Consider the following 17,371-nt stretch of genomic DNA (forward strand, 5'->3'; position numbering starts at 1 on the left):
ACTCCCTGAATAAACTCCTGTATTTCTCCTACTGGCATATCTATGGGCAACCGACTTTTCGATAGAGAACCGACTTTTTCATGGTCATTATGGAAGGATGGTATTTGTGTGAGGCAGGTATTTGTTTTTGTTGTTTTAGTAACAACTTCCATGACTCAAGCTTTTTTTACTTTTTTTTGTGAGATCATAGAGTAAGGAAACTACTTGACCTTGCGAAGTAGAAAATTTATTTACTAGCAATTAATGAAGCTGTGCGTTCATAGAAAAGTTGAGCGAAATAATTATGTATTACTTCATTGTAGCTTCTTTAAATACCAATAAACAAGAGTAGCTCTTAAGAATGTTGATAACTTGCACCATAATGGTTATTCAGCCCATTAATTTATATGAGGAAACAGTTTTAATTTTTTGAAATAAAAGAGTTTTAGCATGTTCATTTTACTGACGACTATTTCTTGAGATCTTTAAATGTATTCTAAGCGAAATTTAACTACTGTATTATGTAATTTTAATATATACCGGTATCAATAAAAACTAAAACAATATTACATTGAATATTTTTAAAGCAAGGAACTCTTAAATAGGCCAGAAGAAGAAATTAGTAAAATTGAATGATTAAAATCTAGTCTATTTAAAAGGAAATTGTTCCTCATATAAGTCAATGGGTTATTAAAAAAAGAAAGATAGCAATTCAACATCCAAAAAAATAAGACACACACCTCCTTTCATTGAAGTCTTTTTTCGAAAGCTACCCTGAAACGATGGCGTGTCGTTTGTTACAACCAGAGTTAAAAGTGAGGGAAAACTCGGGGGACGTCATCCCTTCTTCCAAAAATATCTATGGCGTCCCTCCACTTTCTAAAAAAATATAGTGGTCAAAGATAGGCACAGGGGACGGCATGACGTCATGCGTTCCCCAACCTTTTCAGATTCATTTTTACCCCTGGTTACAACTCGATTTTGATGTTGTTTGACTCAATTTTTTCACTGCGGATTTATCAAATCTTATTACCGTGAAGATTAGCACATACCTGACGAAATAGCTAAGGGTTGCCAGCACTTATTCATATTGATTCACTGTGAATAAGTGGTAAGTATTCTCATCTTCCAGACGAGCGAGATCTCATATAACCTCACTGATGAAAAAGAATATTAAGCTCCAAACAAACAAACACAAAACATTCTAAATTTCACGATAGCTTCGAAAATTGACATAATTACATTTCATCTTTTAACGTAGTCCTTAATATGAGCTTTCATTAACTTCTAATTTTTTTGGTGTTGTTTTAACAAAATAAGGCTATAATCAACGCATACTTTCAAATTTTCAGTTTTAATACTCTTAAACTTGGCCTAAATTAAGACATATTCATATTTAATATATTTTAGCAGGACAATATGCTTTCAAATACATAATTAAAAGTAGAGGTTGCTGCTGAGGTAAATCACAAAGTTAAAAAAATTAAGAGGCTCTATCACAGCGAAATTAAAATACCGCTAATTTTATAGTAATTATGTGATATCTTCAAACAGATAAAAGATAATCGAAATGTGGAACAAGAGCGCCCTAGACAAAATAATTTTACATGAGATACTGTTATCACGACTCACTTGTCTGCTTTCGATTTCCAGCCATTTTGAAAATCGGCATTTATTTTCGCGTTTCTAAATGGCTGTAAACAAAAAGCTACTATGTGACGCGTGATAAGGATACATCATGCAAAATAATATTATTTAGGGTGAGTGCAAGCCTAGTGGAGAGAAGTGAGCTCGAGCCCGAGTAAGTGCCAGCCCAGATAAGATTAGTGAGTGCGAGCGCGAGTGAGCACGAGCCCAGTTGGGAGAAGTGATCGCGAGCGCTAGTGATCTCGAGTCCAGTTGAGACAAGTGAGCGCGAGCCCGGGTGAGTGCAAACCCAGTGGACAGAAGTGAGCGTTAGCCCGAGTGAGTGCAAGCCCAGTGGACAGAAGTGACCGCGAGCCTGAGTGAGTGCGAGTGCGATTGAGCGCGAGCCCAGTTGGGAGAAGTGATCGCAAGTCCAGTTGAGACAGGTGAGCGCGAGCCCGAGTGAGTGCGAGCCCGGTCGAGAGAGATGAGCGCGAGCCCAGATAAAATTAGTGAGTGCGAGCACGAGCCCAGTTGGGAGAAATGATCGCGAGCGCTAGTGATCGCGAACCCAGTTGAGACAGGTGAGCGTGAGCCCGAGCGAGCCCAGTGGAAAATGGCCATCTCTGATGCAAGCACCGGATGCTGAAGCCGTCAAAGCGTACAAAGCGTAAAATTGTGTATGCTGACATGACAAGAAAAAAATGTTCATCACAGGAGACAACATGGTAAATCATCGTGCCATTTATTTAGAAGAAACCTACGCAAGGACCATGCATTACTTAACACTGAATTGTCCCCGCACCGAATCGTCCTAGATTTCCTTTACCACACGGCAACATCGCTTACAGCTCCCGATTCACTCGCCTAGCCGACATACCATAAACTGTGTCCCACGCTTTAATCGGTTTATCCCAAAGGGATCGTAATTATGAACCATGTTAATTTTGGAGCTTTGTCCTGTTCTCCAAAGAAAGCAATGAAACTATGCTAAATTTGATCAAGATGCTAAAGCCAAGTTGATAGTTGTTAAGTGAAAGTAAATTATACCAGGTCTGGCATCAAGAAGATTGCACTTGAGATAGTCTGCATTTGCACATAACACAGTGTAATGACGTAGTCATCACGTTATATAGACAGAACAGCAAGACCTTTCCGTCATTTAAGGTCTAAGGTGCTGAACATGTTGAATATATGAACAATTTTGTAGCAATCTCCTTCCCACTCGAAGTTTTTTTCTCGTCTCATTTTTTAAAAATGTATGTACAAAATTTATACCTTGAGTTTTTTCTTAATTTCTTCTAAAGGCATAAGAATCCTTCCGCGCCTCAAGGGGTCCACGAAGAGTATGAAATGACAAGATTTAAACCATATTTATTATTGGAGTATATTATAGAATGACTTGTGTACCTTTAATCTTTACCATCTTCTTTAGCCTACAAGGAATAACTGCGGAGCGTAAAACTAAAATATTTTATTTTTTTAAATGTTAGGAATATGCTTCGTTGTGTTCGTACAAACACCTAATAAATGTAGTTTTTAGATCATGTAACACTGAAATAATTTTATAGGATGCAGGATTTTAGATTTCTGGGCTTTCGGCATCTATAGTCATTTAGCCCTTCACGTTTGAGGGATGACCTCCCTCGGCGAGCATACGATCCGGGGAAAGGGAAGGAAGAAAGGATGGAGGAAGGAAGGAAGTGGCCTAGGATGTATAAGTTAGGTATCACTCCGGCATTTTTCTGGCGTGAATGGGAAAACTCAGGAAAACCTCATTCAGGATGGCTGGACTGAAAAAGCGTTTCACACTTTTTCGACTGAGTCTCCCCACCGGGAATCAAACCCAGGACCGCTCGCACCGAAGGCGAGAGATTAGCGACTACGCTACGCATTGCCACTGAAAGAGTTTTATAGATTTAAGGGCTTTCTGAATATATCCTTGGTGTACTTGGACGATTATAGGACATACAGCTAAAATGAAAGTATTTTCACATATATTTAGTTATATATACGCATAGACTACACACATCCGTTACTTTCAATAATAATATTTAACAGCAATACAAACAAAATTGATTTATATAAATTAATACAGTAAATTATTATAGTATATAAATTAATACAGTAATGCTATTTTACAGTGAGTAGATTATAGGATTTGAGTTGTGCACTATAGATATTCCACGTTCATCATATTCTGTCTTTCTGAGCCACTGATTTTTGTATTGCGGTAAAGAACTAAGTATTGAACCACCAATCCATGCTGAGAATTTACGCTCAGGTGGCGCAAGAACATTCACTTTGACTGAACTGGGAAACAAATCTGCCAATTCGTTCCTTAATCTATTAACAAATCCTCCGAACAACGTAGTTCCTCCCGATAATACAACGTTTCCAATCAATTGTCTTCGGACATCGATATCACAGTCCATTACTGACTTGAAGACAGTGTTCTGGATACTAACAGTGTTGCTTTTACCAAGAATCGTTGGATTGAACAGTATTTCAGGACAAATCACTTGGACATCTTCGACTTCAATCACTTGGCCGTCAGGTAAATCATACAATCGTGGTTTTATTTTGTGACTAGGTGATGGTTCATCTATTTTATGTGTTGATACATAGCAAACTTTTTCTTTAACGTGTTGGGCGATTTCATGGGCTGCTGTTGTTCCCGAATAAAATTCAGGAATATGTTTAAGAATATACTGTGATAAATCGTGGCCACCAAAATTATGTCGAATGACACCATTAAATATTAAGAAACCTTCATATACAGGAACTGCGTGTGTTACACCTTCTCCACAATCTACAGCAAGTCCAGTGACCCTTCCTTGGCTGTATAAGGACAAAATTCCTGGTAATTCAAACCCTAAAGCAGGTACCTGGAACTTTTCAAACAACAGCTCCGCCATATTTTGTCTGTTTTTCTTGGGATTGAAAGGAGGTTCGGTAATCAAGATTGGATGATTGTCTGAGAAGACATTTAGTCCTTGAAAAACATACTTCCATAACTTCTCCATTTCATTCCAATCAGGAACAACCCCTCGATTAATGATATTCTTCAGAGTTAATACCCCGCGGTGAGCTTCTGCACAGTCTCCAATAAACGAGGAAGACGAATCGAGAGTGAGCATTCCTTTTGAGTATTTTGGCACTCCAATTAGTGAGAGAATATCCAGCCTCGGAGTGTTCTCAGCTCCCATTCCAGCTTTTGTTGTATTGGAACCAATATCCACGACTAATGGAACACCATGGTTGTTCATGTTGGTAACCTGCAAAGTAAAATTAAATATCAGAGTTTTTATATAGTTATAAGTTGGTTGTAGTTGTGGAGATAGCGATAGAATCTTTGTATCGTAAGTACGTGAAATTTACTAGATTATTTCCTTTCCACTGAATCCGAAGATTACTTCTACCCTGGGATAGACGTGAAAAGTTGTCTTAAGTGCGTGATGGTCGCGAGGCAATATGGCATTCCTGGCAACAATTCATGTGCACTATTATCTATGTGCACTATTATCATTTTCAAAGTATTCGACCTATATAGGGAGTCCGAGGATGAGAGCATGAGTCTTGGCTTTTGTCGACATCTGAAGCCAGTGCTACCTGTTCAGGAACAGCAGATTCTGGGAGTGAATTAATAATTAAGTTAATGCATGGTATATTCTACTAATAATTTATTTTCCTTTACAATCCCGACCACTAGTAAACAATTCCGAGTACCGAACTTTGGCTTTAAACTGGTTCAGAGTTGGGAACACAATTCCTTTCTTGTGGACAGAACTCAGTTTCGTCCCTGCCTGAATTGTCAGCAGTAGGGCATCTAAATTCTGCCCTTCGTTGTTTAACTCTCTATTGAGTTACCTTTTACCATATGCTAGAATTTAGATGTGGAATGTTTTTTTCAGCTTGCTAGATTTTTATCCATCTACCCTCCAAACTTACTATAGTATTCGCGCCGAGTTGTGAAGCTTGAGCTCTAAACCAATCGTAGAAATATCTTACTTGAGCTCTAACACATCGGAAAACTTCGGTACAATTCGTGTAGCCGCTTCCCGAGCCACACTTGCGGAAACGTCAAACAGCTGATATTCACCAACTAGGCCTATGCTGCCAAACTTTGAAGACATAGTAAACGAGTATATATATATATATATATATATATATATATATATATATATATATATATATATATATATATATATAAAGCATTTAAAAATTACCAGTAATAACACTGCGCAACAATAACTACTGTACCAACTAGTCTAAAATGATAACAATAACACAAATAGTAACAAGGAAAACACAACGCAACAAAAAAGAAAAATTACAAAGCGGAACTTGACGCCATTCCGATAACACTGTACCCTTGGGAGATGTTTTCTGTGTAGCGCGAGAGAAGACACTGACAAAATTTGATGGGTGGGGGTTGATGACCGGAACACACCCTCGCGTTCTATTGGATGGTGAAATCGGTAGATCTAGGTCAAGCTTCACGACTCGGCGCGAGTACTGCTATAATACTTTCATTGGCCGCGTTAATCTTCTGTTTCTGACACCCTGGTAGACAGTTTATTACGAATGGTATGAGCAATAACCTTATATTCCTTGCATATTAATGGCATGGGGAAAGCAAGCTAGATGCTGTGTTCGTAGTTTGAGGGAAATTTCGCTAATTTAGGGAAATTACACAAGTAAATTTAGCAAAAAGGGAAAAACGGAATTTTTGCGATAATACTTCAAAATCCAGGGAAATTCTCGCGCTGACTGATAGACCAACATAAAAGCTTAAATTTTTCTTTGTTCTTTAGAAATGAATCAATATAATACCAATAGTTTGTGTGTGTTCAAAGTAGCATAATTTGTACTCATTCTTGGCTGGGTGTATATCCCTTTGGGGATCTTATGGTACATTTTGTACCATACGCGTTTTTCATGGTACATTGCGTTATTTCTCTTCTATTTGAACTTTTTCGTCCGTTTTTTTTTCAAGTCCAGAGACATTGTAGAAGACATTACGTATGGTTTCAGACCGTCCTGCGTCCAGACATGGGAGGTGATGACGTCATAATCTTAAAATGTATTTTTTCCCTTTTTAAGCCTATGTTCATTATTTTTTGGCGGGCTTATTTTTGAACGTAGAAGATTGAAATTTTGCACAAAGATTCAGTCCACCGAGTAGTATTTACCAGATTTTTTGTTCCGATGTCAGTGCTAAAACAGGGGAGGAACCAGAGGGGCAAAGGGGTAAAGAAAAGGGATATTTTTACCCTAAAAATCCCGTTTGTCATCGTTTTCCCGCCTCACATACACGATAGGACCACGTGAGTCATACCGTCTGAAAGGCCGTTCCATTCTGAAGAGAATGACGGTCGAATTATTATTCTAGGGTAATTAGGAATGTCTCAGGGATTTTTTGAAAAATATACTTCTATATAGGGAAAAATGGGGCATTGTCGGTATATATATTTTTTGGCGGGCTTATTTTTGAACGTAGAAGATTGAAATTTTGCACAAACATTCAGTCCACCGAGTAGTATTTACCAGAAGTTTTTTTTCGATTTCTGCGTAAAAACAAGGGGGGTCCAGAGGGGCAAAAGTTGAAAAAAGGGAAATTTTGCCTCAAAAATCCCTTTTTTCAGGAATTTCCCGCCTTAGATACATGATGGAGACATGTGAATGGTACCGCCTGAAAGACAGTTCTATTCTGAAGAGAATGATTGGCGGATTATAGTCCTAGGGTAATTAGGGATGTCTCAGGAATTTTTTTCCCTGAGATCATAGTGTTTTATGGTGATTTGGGGCATTGTGGGAATTTTTGATAAAAATTCTCCCGCCCTTACTATTCAAGATAGAAACTTGAAATTTGGCACACGCATTCAGTATACCAAGTACTATTTATCAGATTTTTTAGATGGCTACGATCACACAGGGGGGGGGGTCCAGGGGGGCCAAATTTCGAGAAAAAATTTTTCCCTCCGAAATTTTCACTTTGACAATTTTTTTCCCGCTTCTGGTATATGGTATGAGCATGCAAGTGGTACCATTTGAAAGCCAGCTCTATTCTGAAGAGAATGAGGTATGAACCATGATGCTAGGATAAATAGTGACGATGCAGTAGCTGCTTGACTGAAAGTCTCAAAAATAGCCCAAAAAGCCAAGATCTCCAAAGGGATATATGTGTATTTTTTTTTTTTTTTTTTAAAAAAGTGAAGAAAGAATTTTAAAAAACAGAAGCACAAAGCAAATTATAGTCCAGGCAATTTACAGTTGGACCTGGGCAAAATTGCAATAGAAGCTTTTTAAACAGTTTTTGATTCAGGAATCATTACTGAATAACAGTAGCGTACCCAGGAATTTATTTCGGGGGGGGGTCCAAACTAAATATGAAGCTATTTTATATTAAAATTGCCCCTAAAATTAGGCTAAATTTTTAAAAAGTCGAAATTTCGGGGGGGGTTAGGACCCCCGTGTCCCCCCCCCTCCGTACGTCCCTGCTGAATAACATATTCAAAATCCGACAAAATCGGATCACGGGAACACCCCCAAAAACGGTTTTCAAAATGGCGGACCATGGTTAAAGAATCTTGCGTCTATCTTGCAATTTTCTTCTGTATCTCGGGTTCATCTTATCCGATTTTCACTGCTTTGTTGATGATGATGTTTGAAGATGGTTCCTACAGTTTAACGTGGGATCTGAACCAAATGACGCTACCGGGAATCGAACCCGGGACCTATTCACCACAAGGTGACGAGCGTAACCACTCATCCATCGGAGACATTATATAACTACATATGGTTTCCTAAATCATAAGAGGAAAAAATAATAACCCTCCCAAAAATAGTATAAATTTATTCCAAATGTTCTAATATACAGGGTGGCCCAAAAGTAGGTACACAGTTCCGTACTTATCACCTGTATTTCATACCATTTCTTATTGTTATCACCTAGCTTCTTTATTATTTGTTCTTAATGTACTTTTACTTATACCTGAAGCCCGGAACAGCCGAAGCAAATAAAACTATAAGCTAGAATGTTATACTTGATCAATGCAGGAGTGTATACCTCCGTTTGGGCCACCCTGTATTTCTAAATAATGTTTAATTTGTGTGTTAGTTGACTGTTTTCTTAATTTGTTTTTATTATTAATTTTTGTTTTTACGGCTTTAATATTTTAAAAAGCAACTATTTATAATTTGCTTTTTTTCTGTTTAATTTAAAAATGGAGATGTCTGAATATTGTGTGATATGTAAGGAAAAATTGGACAGTTAGCAAGAGATAGTTAAAATTAAACAGAAAGGAGCAGATGGCATAAATGAAGCAAGCCACAGGCGCAGAACTGATGATGTTGCTGTTCCTTGTATTAGTGTCCATGTTTCATGTCGGAAACGATTTACAGATTCAAAGGATATTGATGTCAAGAAACGGCAGACTAGTGATGAAACAAAACCAAGAAAAGTGTACGTTTAAATGAAGACCCAATTCGTAGTGCCACTCATTGCTTGTTTTGCGTTACATTTGTGGACTGCGTCTATCATAACACTTGTAGTGTCAATTTTCGAACTGGTAGGAACATTCCCCGTGAATACTCTTCCTCCAATAAGTACATAAAGAAAGGTCGGCCAAGTAATGAAGAACAGTACAGACCTGTTGCATTCCTTCAAACTTGTTCGTACTTGGAAAATAATGATGAAGAACATCTGCTGATGGGAGATTTAATTTCAAAAATGGAAGAATATCTTGAAGGGAGTCGAACCTGTGCCTATGATCGGAGACATATGAAGAGGAAACTTTTGGAGTATTATGGAGAGAAAATGATGATTTCTGGTGGAAGTGGAAAGGCAGATGTAGTCACTTTACTTGATACAGCCACTAAAATTCTTCAAAATTATCACCAAAAGTCAAAAGAATGTGATATTGGATTACAGAAGATATACTTAATAGAAGCAGCAGCCAAAATAATCAGAAGTGAGGTGAAATCCCTCAACGTTTCTAATGTGGATGTATACCCATCTCCAAGTGACCTTACTGAAGAAAGTACTTTGCAATACGTACCTAAGAGTTTGAAATTACTGTTGTCAAAACTATTTGTGGGAAAGGATCCCTCTATAAAAATTGGCTCAATTGGTCAGAGCATTATGCAAGGTATACGTCCTAGAATATTACTATGTCCATTGCAGATTGGTTTAGCTATCCAGCTGCATCACAACTTTAGGTCAAGGTACCTTGTTGATTTGCTTCACAGTCTTGGTTATTGTTCATCATATTCCGAAGTAATTAGATTTGAAAGAAATGCTGCAGTATCAGGTAGCCATATCTCGTTAAATACTGCCAACAACACTGCAGTTCTTCTAGCAGCTGATAATGTTGACCACAATGTTTGTACTTTGGATGTAAAGAACACCTTTCATGGCATGGGTATGATTGCAGCTACAATCTCAAAAAACAAGACCTATCCAATTATTCAACGCTGTAAGATTGCTGAAAGTGACATTAAGAATGTTGCAGCAGTTGATATTGTGGAATACAGACATTCAAGAAGCATGCTCAGGGAGATTTCATTCAGCAAACTTCCAATATTGGCCATTGCCTCTATAAGTAGGTTAAATCTTCTGTGGCAAATATGTGCAGCCGAAAGATCAGGTCCAAGTTGGTCAGGAGCTATGCAAACAATTCATTCTGGAACAAATGTTTCACATCCTGGTGTGGCATCAATCACATTTCTTCCTATCATTGATATGGCAGCTAGTGACATGACATGTATACTCTCAACATTGCAGTACTTGAACAAGTTAGCACATAAACAACGTATCCCTTGTATCATTACTTTTGATCAGCCTTTATTTTGGAAAGCTTCCCAAATTATCCATGGGCAACAAGATCTCCAAGATATTGTTTTAATGATGGGAACATTTCATACTTTGATCAACCTTTTGAGTTCAAGTGGCACTTTGATGAATGGTTCAGGATTATCTGAAGTATTTCAAGAAATCTATGGATCAAATGCTGTGCTGCATATGATGTCTGGAAAAGCTGTTTCTCGAGCAATGCCAGGGCATATAGTAGATGTAGCTCTTTGTACCTTATTGGTTTCAGATGTTTTCCCTCGCAATGAAGATGGATCCCCTCATCATCTAGTTAAAGAAGCTTGTATCTTACTTGATAACGTCATAAATGGCAAACATGTTGAGGACGTGGAGCTGTCTATGGCATTATCTCAAATCAGTACTGCTTTGGAGGAGAAGAAAACTCACCTTCAGTCTTTCTCAAGAACAAGTAAACTTTGGCTAAAGTATATGCAAATGATCAACGTTGCACGTAACTTAATAACAGCAGATAGGACTGGCTCATGGGATTTACATTTGCAATCTGTGATGGAGATTCTCCCAATAGTTGCAGCAGCTGGACATCACAATTACCTCAAATCATTATATTTATATTTGCAGAAAATGTTCAGTTTGGAATCTGAAAATCCAGTTCCAGGAAGGCAAGTTTGTGATAAGAAGAAGTGATAGGGTATGGGCCGGATTAGGTTCAGATCTAGTGATAGAGCAAGTATTAATGCGTTCTCTGAAAAGTAGAGGAGGTCTGACACGAGGAAGTGGATTTACAGAGATTCAAAGAGAAACATAGCTACTTTCTATGCCTGTGTCTTCAACTTATAACTTAGCAATGCAGGAATACACTAAAAGTTTGTTGGAAAGCAGTGAACAACACAAAGAAATGAGGGAAAGTAGACAAACTAGGGACAGTAACGATATTTAAAAAGTTGTTGACCGACTAGAATCAATATCCCCATTCAATTCTGGCCCAGATCTTTCTAACATTGTCACAGGTGTAATAGCTGATCCTGGAGTAAATGTGGATGAGCTGCATTCCATTGGTACAGACATCGTTCAAAAAATGATGGGCAATGATGTATTCAAATATTCTGGGAAAAGATCCGACAAAGCGAAAACTCTAGGATCTGATGCTGCTGTTGTGAGTCGAATTAATGATGATATACAAATAGATGCAGCACTTCTCTTTCAGAGCATGATGACTGTTGCTGCTGGTGGGGATATGAATCTTGAAAATGTGATGTGTTATGAACTTTGTTCTTATCCTCCTGCGTTATTTGAATCTCAGAGTGTGATGAGGAAAGCTGACAAGTTTCAGTTAGCTCATGCGATACTAAAATACACCAAAAAGTTCACATGGAAGAACCAATAATAATATTTTAATTTATTGAGCTTTATCAAATGATTAAATAGATAAATAAAAAATACGTTGATTGTAAATTAATAGTTTTTTTTACACGAAACGGTGTAAGATAGGAGAAAAGTGTCGTTATTAAAAACTTTAGCATTTATATGTAGCTCTTATTTAAAAAATGTTTCATGTAAATCCGATTGCAGATACCCGAGGTACAGACAATTATTTAAGGTGTAAATGTAAGAAATTATGATTTTTAAAATTAAATGTCGTTTTTCACAAGAAACTGTGAGAGATAAGACATCAGTGCTCCTAATAAAAAATATAGTACGTAAAATGACCTTTGATTTAAAAAAACAATCGTCAAAATCGGATTACAGGAAACCGAAATACAGAAGAAAATTGCAAGATAGACGCAAGGTTTTTAAATCATGGTCCGCCATTTTGAAAACCGTTTTTGGGAGTGTTCCCGTGGTCCGATTTTGTCGGATTTTGAATATGTTATTCAGTAATGATTCCTGAATAAAAGACTGTTTTAAAAGCTTCTATTGAAATTTTGCCCAGGTTAAGGGTATAATTGCTCTAGATTTCCTGGACTAATTAATAAAACAAATGTGGTTGGTTAATATAGTCACACTAATCTTACCACATAATTTCTGTCATAGGAATTAGACACACAACAAACTAGGAAAGATTTGACAAGAAAAGGGAAAATTTTGTGTCAGTCGAGGGAAATTTTCTTAAGGAAATCTACGAGCACTGGATAGATATCTGTGCACTGTACTTAATGCTGCGATATTTATGGGGCAGTGCCCAAAAGCATCTTTTTGTTCCTATTTCTGGGATGTCTCTAGTCACAATATTATAGCAGTCGAGTGTCTTCTGACATTTAGGAGTAAGACAATAATCATAGCTTTTTGAGATATAGCAACATTTTCCATGCGTTCATTGAATAGGTATTTCCAGCAATCTGGAATCGTTTCTATAGCCACGAAATGCCGCTGATGCCAATATTACACATAACACCCTATCAAACTTTTGTTAACTTTGCTCAACCTCTAATCAGACCTGTTGACCTGTTTATAAGACGACACGTAAAATAATCAATTCTGCGTCCCGAGTACTCACTATTTCAGATGTGGAAGTAACACACTGTCATCATGCAGGGCATGGAAAAAGTCCCGGAATGGTCTAATATCTTGCGAAATATATAGATCAGTAAAACAAACTAAAAACACGTGTTAAACAGTTTTGAAAAAGCTATCCAATGATACAAAACACAACCCCTTATCGCCATCCTTTTCGGGGATACGGAGGTAACTTTAAAATTTTAAATAAGAACCCTCCATTTCTTATTGCACATTTGGATTCTCCAGAAAAAGGGACAGTGTTTTGACCCAGAATTGAAAACAGTTTCTTCACGGATGGCGCTTGAATCGACACACAAGAAAGGGGAAGGCGAAACATTATGAAAAGGCGAATTGTCAGTCCCGTACTCTACGGCCATACGGTTAGCAAACTGGACTACGGAGTCAGAGGTTCTGAGTTTGATCCCCACTCAAGCTCATCTAGTTTCTTTTGTTATTTCCCGAAATAATAAGTCCATAGGTTTTAACTTCAATAGTACTTTATTCAAGTTACATACAACGCAAATTTCGACAATTGTTTTGCAAACTAGCTTTATGAAGTGGTTCTTAAAAAGTTAGAGTTTATAGGATTATCTCCAGCAAAAAGAAATAATTTTTGTCGGATTTTGTATTGTCTTGCAAGTTAATAAATTATGGACAAATACATCGAAGTTAAAATTTTTATCGAAGTTAAAATGTATGAATTCATTATTTGGGTACGAAAGATGCACACAAAAATATTACTCTGCGCGGGAATCGAACTCAGGACCTCTAATTCTGCAGTTCAGTACGCTAACCTTATGGCTACAGAGTACGGGACTGACAATTCGCCTTTTCATAATGTTTTGGTAACCCCCCTTTTTTGTGTGTCGATTCAGGTGCCATCCGTAAAGACGATGTTTTCAATTCAGGATCAAATCACTGTCCCTTTTTCTGGAGAATTCAAATGTGCAATAAGAAATACGGCTTCCCATTTAAAATTTTAAAGTTATCCCCCGTACCCTCGAAGAGGGTGAGGATAGGGGGTTGTGTTTGGTATCATTAGATAGCTTTTTCGAAACTATGTAACCCGTGTTTTTGTTTGTATTTTGCGAAATATTGGACCGTTCTGGGATGCGCATCCTGTATATAAAGTAGACCTTTTGTCTAGATGCGTTCTTGTAGCTTTTAAACTAACAGAGAAAAAAGTTAAAATTTTGAACCACGCAATTATCAGTAGGGCAACATTGTTTCTCATACTCCACGATACCACTAGGTTAATATAGTTATATAGACCTATATATATATATATATATATATATATATATATATATATATATATATATATATATATATATATATATATATATATATATATATATATTTAGAAAATAGCAAATGACACTATTACATATTTCAAATCTATCAAACGAAAACTTAACATTATCAGATTTGTTATTCAGTGTTACAAACTAAGGATGCTACAGTATCCTCCCGGATTCCTGTGTATTGCATATATTTCAGTCAATGCGATATTATAACTCAGCGAATAGTTGAACAGTAGTAACTCTTACACTGTAGCGCGAGGACTGAATGGTTTCGAACTGGGAACTGTTTTCTGACTTAGCGCGGTTATTGACTCACAAGTCAGTGTGATGGACATGGAGATGAACGAAGTGACAACTTCGTTAGGTAATTTTGCTATTGTTTTTTTTTTTTTCATAGTTTCTTCAAATCAGTTGACTTCATATGCATGTATTGTCAGAAATCTTTAGTTCAGTTACATGTACCCTACTTCATATTTCAATTACATTTTCTTTTAGATAGAAGACATTATTTTATTAACTAGCAGAAAAGCCTGTTCTTTGCACGGAGGGAATAGTTTTATGGGAAATATTTTAATCCTCTTCCCCTTAGAATATTTATTTCATTCAAAGTGTAATGATAAAAATACAGAAAACATTCTACTTTTGGCATAAGTATTGAAACCCTCACAGAATCTGCCTGTAATCAAATTGATATGACTTAAAAACAGAGGTTGAAGGAGGTACTATCTATCTTCCAAAAGCAATTTCAAACGGGGTTTTCAAGTCGTTTTCCCCAACCGGAAAACTATGAATTCGACAAAAATCTCATTAATTTTTGACATTTTATTTTCACCTCTCCCTTCCCACCCCATCCTTTGCCATTGGGGATGCTTGGACTTAAACGGCATTGGGAACGTCACTACTCATTTCAGCGACCCCACAAACTATGAATTGCATACTAATACCATTCATTTTGCATTATTTTTACGTGTCACTCCTTCCAACTCTCAACCCTTGAAGTGTCTTACTCCTACACTATTTTTCCCAGATTGAAAGTTATACTACCAAGTTTGGTTAAAATTGCTCCAGACGTTCCACAGTTACTGGGATAGGACCTATACATTCATCCAAATACGTATATATATGGATGTGTGAGAACACCTTTGGCGTTGCCCCTGTAAATTCCCAGTCCAGCTGACAATATCATCGCCACTGTAACCTAAACTATGGATTCGATACTAATCTCACTCATTTGAGACATTTTATTTTCCACCCCTTCTCCCCCAGTTGATAGTGCTGAACTTGGACTTTAACACGTTAAGTGCCGCGTGAGACCACGTTGGTCTTACATAAAATATTTCCTTACGGCCACGTGGTGCTAGGTTGGTCTCACACAACTTATTGTTAGCTTACGTATTTCCTGCGGTGACCCACTGATCTCACTTTTTACATTAAAAGCTTTTGCAGTGTATAATAGTCGACCTGATAGTAGGAGAAACAGCCTTACCTGTAGAATTGTGAGTCCAACGTCTGCGCACAATCAGCTAAAATTTGTGTGGTGACATGTTGGTCTCACGTGGCCACTAAGCCTACTCCGGACGACGGTCTGTCAGGGGCCACGTGAGACCAATGTGTCACCACAAGAAAGAATCAATACTACATAGTACCGATACTACAGAATTATCTAAAATAAATAAGTTATTACTTAGAAAGACACACAGAAATCAAAAATGAAGAAAACACATTTTGGCTATAGGAGATGTTCTTGTTGCAATATAGGTGGCACTTAACCTGTTAACAGCTCAGTGGTAGAGCGCTCACCTCTGGTGCTTCGGGTCGCGGGTTCGATCCCAGCCCCCGCCAAGTGAACTTTGTGGTGGACAAACACCGTGCTCGTGGGTTTTCTCGGGGTTCTCCCGTTTCCTCCCACTTTCTTCATTCCTCCATTTCATTCATCTCTCATCATCACCGTCTCCTTTTGCCTAACCGGCATAACCGTGGGACGTAAAACTTAAAGATTTCATTTCATTTTTCATTTTCAACCTGTTAACACTATCGGGAGTGTCATCAATCTCGGCGATATCGAGAACTATGGATTCGAAACTAACATCGATCGTTTTCGATTACCTTTACATGTCAACTCTTTTCCACCATCCCAGAGATGCTAATGGAGGTTAAACGCAGACTTAAATGGTATAGAGAGTATCGGCAATGAACTTAGGAACCCCAAGAACTATGGATTAGATTAATATTGGTAGTTTTTTAAATTATTTTTTACGTAAACATTTACCCCCAGGGGTATTAATGGGAGCTGAACTTGGATTTAAACGGCATCGGGACTGTCGCTATTCACCTCAGTGACTCCGAAAACTGGAATCTATACTAGTATCAGTTGTTTTCGGTCATTTTATATCTTATCCCATTCCACTCTTTCTAGGTGTGCCTTACTGGAGACTGAATTTGAACTTAAACGTCACCTGGAGTGTCACTTTCCATTTCAGCGAAGAAGAAAAAAAGAACTGAATTCGATTGGTCGATTTTATCATTGGTATGCCAGCCTCTCCCATTCCGCCCTACGAAGTCTAAGGAGGTATTGCCCCCATTGGGGAGCTGAACTTCGACTTAAACGATATCAGGACTGCCACCAATGAACTTAGCAACGCTGTCAACTAGCAATTTGACACTAGTATCTGTCGTTTTCGATATTTTTACACGTCACCATTTCATTCCCCCGGGTGTTAATGGGGGTTTAATTCGAGCTTAAACTACATCGGGAATTTATCTAAGCAACCCCAGAAAATGTGGATTGAACACTAATCTCGGTCGTATATGATCATTTTATATGTCTTCCCTCCATCCTAGGAATGCTAGGAGGTTCTTACTTCAACTTGTAACTGACCTCGAACTTAAAAGGCAGAAAAAAACTGTCACCCATCAATTTAGGAACCCCGAAAACTATGGAGTCGACACTAGTATCGGTCATTTAAAATTATTTTTATATATCATTGTTTTCGCTTTAGGAGTACTAATGTGGCTGAAATTGTATTTAAACGGCATCGGAAGTGTCACTATTCATCTCAACGACCCCGAAAACTACGGATTTGACACAAGTATTGGATGTTTTCGATCACTTTTGATGTCATTCCCCTGT

General features: G+C 37.7%; 1 protein-coding gene across 1 annotated transcript in view; it reads right to left on the minus strand.

Annotated features, from left to right (window-relative positions):
- Window positions 1–3,580: 3,580 nt before the first annotated feature.
- LOC145675939 (uncharacterized) overlaps window positions 3,581–17,371 on the minus strand; it is a 105,030-nt gene continuing 91,239 nt past the window's right edge. Inside the window, exon 2 of the mRNA XM_081746754.1 lies at window positions 3,581–4,883. Coding sequence (XP_081602880.1) covers window positions 3,744–4,874 — 1,131 coding nt within the window. The 5' untranslated portion in view covers window positions 4,875–4,883 and the 3' untranslated portion in view covers window positions 3,581–3,743. The remainder of the gene's footprint in view (window positions 4,884–17,371) is intronic.

The sequence above is a fragment of the Thermobia domestica genome, chromosome 18 (genome assembly GCF_964235325.1).
Source record: "Thermobia domestica chromosome 18, izTheDome1.hap1.1, whole genome shotgun sequence".
Lineage (NCBI taxonomy): Eukaryota > Metazoa > Arthropoda > Insecta > Zygentoma > Lepismatidae > Thermobia > Thermobia domestica.